General features: G+C 37.3%; 1 protein-coding gene across 6 annotated transcripts in view; it reads left to right on the top strand.

Moving 5' to 3' along the window:
- Positions 1–7,366, top strand: part of Tasp1 (taspase 1) — a 221,528-nt gene that overhangs the window by 64,712 nt on the left and 149,450 nt on the right. For all 6 annotated transcript variants that reach the window (XR_003378538.1, XM_026788512.1, XM_005365529.3 and 3 more), the window contains one exon: positions 562–641. Coding sequence is in view for 5 of the 6 variants with exons in the window: in XM_026788512.1 (XP_026644313.1) it covers positions 562–641 (80 nt within the window). In the remaining variant the exon portion in view is untranslated. The remainder of the gene's footprint in view (positions 1–561; positions 642–7,366) is intronic.

Raw genomic sequence — 7,366 nt, forward strand, 5'->3', positions numbered from 1 at the left:
ACAGAAAAACCCTGTCTCGAAAAACCCAAAAAATAAATAAATAAATAAATAAATAAAAAAATTGTAGAATAGGACTGAAAAAAATCCCTTTTGGGATGTATTTTAGTATTTCCTCACTAAAGTGGAAATGACTGTGAGCATTCTGTGTGCCTTTTTGCTGCATTGAACTTAGGGTGTCAGCATGCCAGTGAATTTGTGTATATCTAGTTCTAGACAAAATAACAAGTCTGAAGACATTTGTTTAGACCCTTAACCTGATTGAACAGATTGCATAAAATAAATGTTATGGCCATGTGGATCAAAGGAAAATCTTATTTTCCATAGGAAGTTACTTTCACTTTTTATTGTGTTAATTTTTTCCCCAATTTCTACATCAGTTACTTCTAATGAAGAAAAATTTAAAAGAAACTTTGAGCATGCAGTTGTCTTATTTTGCGCCAACTCTATAATTACTTGTATCTCTCAGACTTGACTTTAATTGTCACGTGATAATTTCTATAACTTATTGACTGTAGAAGATGACACTATGTATTTTTAAAAGAATAACTTTTTTGTTGTTAGCTTTTTAGTTGGAGAAGGAGCCTACAGATGGGCAGTGGATCATGGGATACCCTCTTGCCCTCCTAGCATCATGACCACAAGTGAGTAAAACCTTCCTGAGTTAAGCTGTGTGAACAACAAGCCTAAAGTGTTACATTACTTCTGTTCTCGTGCACAGGTAGAACACTTATGTTGAAATATTTGGAGGTAAAAGATAGCCCAAATTTACTGATTTTTTTTCATCATTTTTTTTTTATTCTGGAGGTTTCTTCTTTGCTTTTTATTTTTAATCAGTCTTACTCTGTAACCGAGGTTGGTGTGAAACTTACCATATAGCTCTGGCTGGCTCTGATCGTAAGGTTCTCCTCTTAATTGCTAGGATTGCAAGTATGAGTCACTATGCCAGGTCTGAAAGTATTCCTGCAGCCTCATCCTTAGGTGACGTATATGATTGTGAATAGTAAAGCAACAGTGCTCTCTTTGAAGGATGTGGGAGGATTCCTAACTGCTCTTGAGCTGAGGAAGGATTTCTTTTGGTTTTAGATTGGTTTATTTTTTTGTGTGTGGGTGTTTTGTCTGCAGCTAAGTCTGTGCACCATGTATGTGCAGTGGGCCAGAAAAGGGCATCAGTTCCCCATAGCACTGGAGTTATAGCTGATTGTAGGCTACCACTTGGTTGCTGGCATGGGACCTGGATCCTCGGAAGAACAGCAAAGGCTCTCAACTACTGAGCTATGTCTTCAGCCTCTTGCTTTGTATTTAGAGTCAGGATTTTGTCACTTTGTGCCTGAAGATGGTCTGAAACTTACTATGGAGCTCTTGGGGTTGAAATGAGAAGGGCCTCATAAGTGAGTACATTTGATTGTTTGGTTTAGGGGTTGTGACCTTAGGAAGAGGTCTGTCACTGGGAGTGGGTTTTGCGGCTTCAAAATCCCATGCCAGGCTCTGTCTTGCTGTCTCTTGATCTCCGTCTTGCTGATCAGTTGTAAGCTGTCAGCTACTGCTCCAGTGCCATGCATGCTTGCTGCCGTATTCCCCACCATAATGAAACTGTAGGCAAGCTCCCAGTTAAACTCTTTCTCCTGAGTTGGGCACAGTGGTGCTCACCTTTGATCCCAGCACTTGGGAATCAGAGGCAGGTGGATCTCTGAGTTCGAGGCCAGCCTGGTCTACAGAGGGAGTTCTAGGACAGCTAGGGATACATAGAGAAATCCTATCTCAAAAAACTGGAAAAAAAGGCCTTTCTTCTCTAAGTTGCCTTGCTTTTGGTGTCTCTTAGCTATAACTGAACAGTAACTAAAGGAGTAGCTCATGCTGTCCCCAAACTTCATTCTTCTACCTCTGCTGCCCAATTCCTTACCTTATAGACATAGGGCACAATGCCCCTGACCCTGAGGAATCAGCAACAAAAAATTTAGGCCTAGTATGTATGAAAAAGATACATGAATTAAAACTGAAAAACCTCATAAGTAAGACAATGATACATAGTTCAGTGTGAAGTAGTTTTGTTAAATTCAACCACAGCATACTAACATATTCATATTCTCTCCCTCTCTCTCTCTCTGCCTCTCTCTGCCTCTCTCTCTGTGTCTCTCTCTGTGTCTCTCTCTGTGTCTCTGTGTCTCTCTCTGTGTCTCTGTCTCTGTCTCTGTCTCTGTCTCTCTCTCTCTCTCTCTCTCTCTCTCTCTCTCTCTGCCTGCTTTTCTAGACAGGGTTTCTTTGTGTAATAGCCCTGGCTGTCCTGGAACTCACTCTGTAGATTAGGCTGGCCTCAAACTCACAGAGATCCGTCTGCCTCCCAAGTGCTGGGGTTAAAGGCCTGCACCACCACCGCCCAGCCCGACAAACAAAGTTTTCTATAGAGGTATATAAAAGGTAATTTAAGCATTTAATTGAATAGCAATAGCAAGCAATGATGAGTAGTTTGAAGTGAACTCACTCCTATCTGCTACACCTGGGAGGAGCACGAAAACACATTCCAAGAGCAATTCTGAGTTTTGAAGAAACTGAGGTCACAAGACTTTTGTCTTGCTTTCTTGGATGTTCTCAGGCACTCAGAATTCTCACTTGGCTACATTCCTGGACCTGTTCTGACATAGGTTGGTTTGATGTGATTGATTCCTTTATTACCAGAAGATAGAAGCTGTGCTTTCTAATTATATGGTCTTAATTAATACTGAGTGAATAATAACAATGTTGATAATAATAATAATAATAATAATAATTAGAATGCATCAGTTATTTGTTTCATTGCTGTGACAAAATACCCACCAAAGCACATTTTGGAGGGAAAGGTTTATTTTGGCTTATAGTTGGTTCATGGTACACCACAGCCTGGAAGGTATGATGGCAGGAATAGGAGGTTTCTGGTCATATTGTCACCTGGGTTAGGAAGCAGAGAGTAATAAATGCTTATGTTTAAGTTGCTTTCCCTTTTTTTTTTTCAGTCCATAATTACAGTCCATGGAATGGTGTCACCCAAATCTAGGCTGGATCTTTCTATTTCATGTAACTTAATCTACACCCCTCACAGACATACCCAAAGTATTTTTATGGTGATTGTAAGTCCCATTAAGTTGACACTAAAGATTAATCACAAACAATAGTAATAATCAATATGATAGGAAATATTAGCAAATACAGTATATATATTATAAAAGCATATTATTTAAACATTTATTTTTTAAATTAAAAAATCATGACATATCTATATATTTTAAGGTACATTTTTGTTGCTTTGATTCTGTATGCATTCTGTGGTGGTGAGATCAGGCTAATAGCTTATCATGTGTGTGTGTGTGTATGCGTGTGCATGTGTGTGGTGCTTCCAGTGGGTTTTCTAGCAATGTCTCAGGATGCCACTGTTAGAGCTGAGCTTCAAGAACACTGTTATTTTCAAATACCTCTTTCATGTTGACTTTTTGTGATGTCACCCACTCCCTCCTGCCTTCAACCCTAGCAGCCACTAATTTACTACCCATCAGTATAATTTTGTCATCTTAAGATTGTTATATAACGCTACCAAATAAAGCCACTTGTGCCAAGCCTGATGACTTGAGTTTGATTACGTGGACCACATGGGGGAAGTAGAGAGCCAACTCCTGGAATTTGTCCTCTGACCTCAATATATATGCCATAACATGTCCATGCTATTGTGTATACATTATTTTTATATTTACATTAGCTTTTTTTAAATTAATTTTTATGTGTTTGTTAATATTTAGTCTCATTTATTTATTCCTTTAGCCTTTATTTGCTTGATAGTTAAGTGATTTTCGTCTCATTTTGTAAGCTATGTATGTAGTTTTTGCTATTTTCTTTGAGGTTGTGGTTATCATGGAGGTTAAATTTAATACATTAAGATTATAACTTAATTGAATTTGTGCTATCTTCATGGGACCATATTAGTAAGTTTTATTGTTATGTACCTCTGTCACCATTCCCTTTTAGTTATTAATGTCACAAAATTTCATAATAACCAATGATAGTTTAGCAAATACAGTAGGTGTCACCAAGACTGACAGCCTGATGTCCCAGCTTCCGTCTCAGACACACATGTTGCAAGGAAAGAACTGATTCCTGAGAGTTGTATTTGACCTCTGCACATGTCATGGCATGTGCACAAACAAACACATACTTGATTAGATGTAAAAAGCATACAAGTATAGAGTAGCCTATTTTATACCTTAGTTCTATAGACAACTAGATACAAATATTAGAATAGAAATAGCTTTTATAATTGTTCATTTACTTTATAATCAGAGCTTTATTGTTGGGCGTGTCTTTTATGTGTTGCCTGGCATCCTTTGTTTTTTTGCAGGATGATTCTCTTTAGTCTTTATTGTAGGGTAGGTTTGGTGGTGATCACCTGGGTATGTTTTCCATTCTCTGGAACTACCTTTATCTAGCCCTCAGTTTTGAAATGTAGCTTGTCAGATTTGGGATTCATGGTTCATGCCCTTTTTCTTTCAGTGCTGTGAACCTGTGAATCCACAATTTGTGGCTTCAAAGGTTTGAATGAGAAATCTGCTTATAATCCTTTGTTGATCCTTAGTCTATGGTTATTGACTTCTAAAGTCTCCATCTTTGATCATTAAAAAGAAAAATCAAAATGTCAGAAATGGGCATAATGTTTATATGTGTTTATGTTACAGAATTTTATGCATGTTTGCACTTTGTGAGGATGAAATCAGGGTGAGCAGCATGCTGGTCTCTGAAGACCTTAAACTTGTCAGAGCCCCACCTTCCCAGCTATTCTGCATGTTTCAGTTCTAAGCTGCAGGTTCCTTATGGCTCCATGAAGCACCACAACTAGTTCCTATTTCCTGTCTTTGTGATATATGGTCCTTTTCCAAATTCTCTTCCTTCTTACCCGTCTTAGTCTTCTTACCCTTTCTAGTCTATACTTTCTTTTGTTGATGACTTGTTTAAGTTCCACAAGTGAGCAAGAAAGAAAACATGTTGATTTTGTCTTTTTTGCTTGTTTATTTTATTAAATTGAATGCCTCCCATATCTACCCATGGTGCAAATGACAAACTTTTTTTCATGACTCAATAATATTCCATTATTTATATGTGCCACTTTTTTTTAAAACCTACTTTTATTTCTTGATGAGTGCCTTGCTTGATTTCATGTCTTTGTCTCTATTGCTGATGCTACAGTGAACACTGGAGTGCATTTATTTCGTAGATATAATGACTTCTTTCTTTTGGATATATACTGTATTATAAATAGGTTTGCTAGGCTATGTGCTAGTTATGTTTTTAGAGGGAACTTTACATTATTTTCTATAGTGACTGTTAATTTATTTCTCACTGAAAAATGTTGGAGTGCCTCTCTCCTTTTCCTATTGATATTTGTTATTTCTGTTTCTTTGATAATAGCCATTCTACTTGGATGAGGTGACAGCGCTAGATTCTACTTCTGATTTGCTTTATCTTGATGGTTAGTGATGTTATACATTGTTTCATATTCTTTTGGGCCTTTTGTATGTTTTCTTCGAGAAATACTTATTTAAGTTATTTGTCCCAGATCATTTGTCCATTTTAAAAACCAGTTACCTGCTTTTTTGCTGTTTGACTTTTAAATTTGTTATATGCTCTAGATATTAACTTGTCACATTCTCTGTGTTGTCTCTCCTGTTGATTATTCCCTTCCCCTGTAGATGCTTACAAGTTTGTACTTTGATATAATAATAGTTTTATTCTCCTTTTTTGCCTGTGCTTTTGTGATCTTATCCAAACACTGGCCTATATCATTGGCTTCAGTGTGTGTGTGTGTGTGTTTGAGAGAGAGAGGGAGGGAGGGAGGGAGAGAGAGAGAGAGAGAGAGAGAGAGAGAGAGAGAGAGAGAGAGAGAGAGAGACACACACACACTAGTTTCTTGAGTTTCAGGTCTTGCATGTAGAGTTGTGATTTTTTTCCCTTTTATTGAAATAGATTTTTTTCACATAATATATTCTGATGATGATTTTCCCTTCCTCTATTCCTCCTATTTCATCCCTAACTTCCCTCCCATCCATATCTGTTCTCTTTCTGTCTTTCATCAGAAAACAAACAATCTTGTAAGGGTTAGTAGTAATAAAATAAAATATAGCATAAGATAAAACAATAGTTAATATGTTGAAATAGAAAAAAAAACAAAACAGAAGGAAAAGTGCAGACAGACATTTCTTGTCCCATCTGCCCAGTCTTAAATAAACACACAGAGTCTTAAATAATTATAAATGCTTAGCCAATAGCTTAGGCTTATTGCTAATTGGCTCTTACTTTTTAAGTTTAACCCAAATTACATTTTTTTTTGTTTTTGTTTTTTGAGACAGGGTTTCTCTGTGTAACAACAGCCCTAGCTGTCCTGAAACTAGCTCTTGTAGACCAGGCTGGCCTCGAACTCACAGAAATCTACCTGCCTTTGCCTCCTGAGTGCTGGGATTAAAGGCCTGCCCCACCACTGCTTGGCTTAACCTATATTATTATTTACACTCTGCCACATGGCAGTACCTTTAAGAACATGGCATGATCATCTCCTGCTCCCTCTGAGGCTGGCTGGTCACTCCTGACTCTGCCCTTTTCCTTCCCACCATTCCTAGTCTGGTCATCCTGCCTATACTTCTAGCTGACTACTGGCCAATCAATGTTTTTTTAAACCAATTCGAGTGACAAATCTTTTCATGTACAAGAGGATTATTCCAAGCAGAAAAGAGTACAAGAAAAGGCAGAAGAAACACGTAGAGATAGACACAGAGATCTGTTCATTCCCACACTCAGAAACTCCACTAAAAATACAATACTAGAAGCCACAATATATAGGTAAAGGACCATATTTGTCTTTCTGGACTTGGGTTACCTCACTCAGGATGATTTTTCTAGTTCCATCTATTTACCTGCAAATTTCATACTGTGATGTATTTTGCATTGAGTTTTGTTTGTGTTGAGAGAAATAGTGTCAATTTTTCTTTCTCTCCAGCATTATTCGTTAGAGAATTCCATTAGATATTCTTGGTACCTTTTTTGAGATTAACCTGACTATAATTATACTGATCAGTTTCTGTGCTTTCTTACTGCTTCTCTGTGTGTGTCTGTGTTTGCTATTTTTTGTCACTAGCACCCTATTCTGGTTAATATGGTTTGGTAATGTATTTTTCAAGTAAGGTCATGTGATGCCTATAGCTTTGTTTTTGCAGATGATTGCTGGATCTGTGATGGTTACAGCTGAATTTTATAATTGCTTTCTCTATTTATGTGAAGAATGTTTTTGATATTTTCATGTAGATTACATGAAATCTATGGATTTGCTTTAGGTAGTGTGTTGTGTGTGTGTGTATAT

The sequence above is a fragment of the Microtus ochrogaster genome, unplaced genomic scaffold (genome assembly GCF_000317375.1).
Source record: "Microtus ochrogaster isolate Prairie Vole_2 unplaced genomic scaffold, MicOch1.0 UNK3, whole genome shotgun sequence".
Taxonomy (NCBI): Eukaryota; Metazoa; Chordata; class Mammalia; order Rodentia; family Cricetidae; genus Microtus; species Microtus ochrogaster.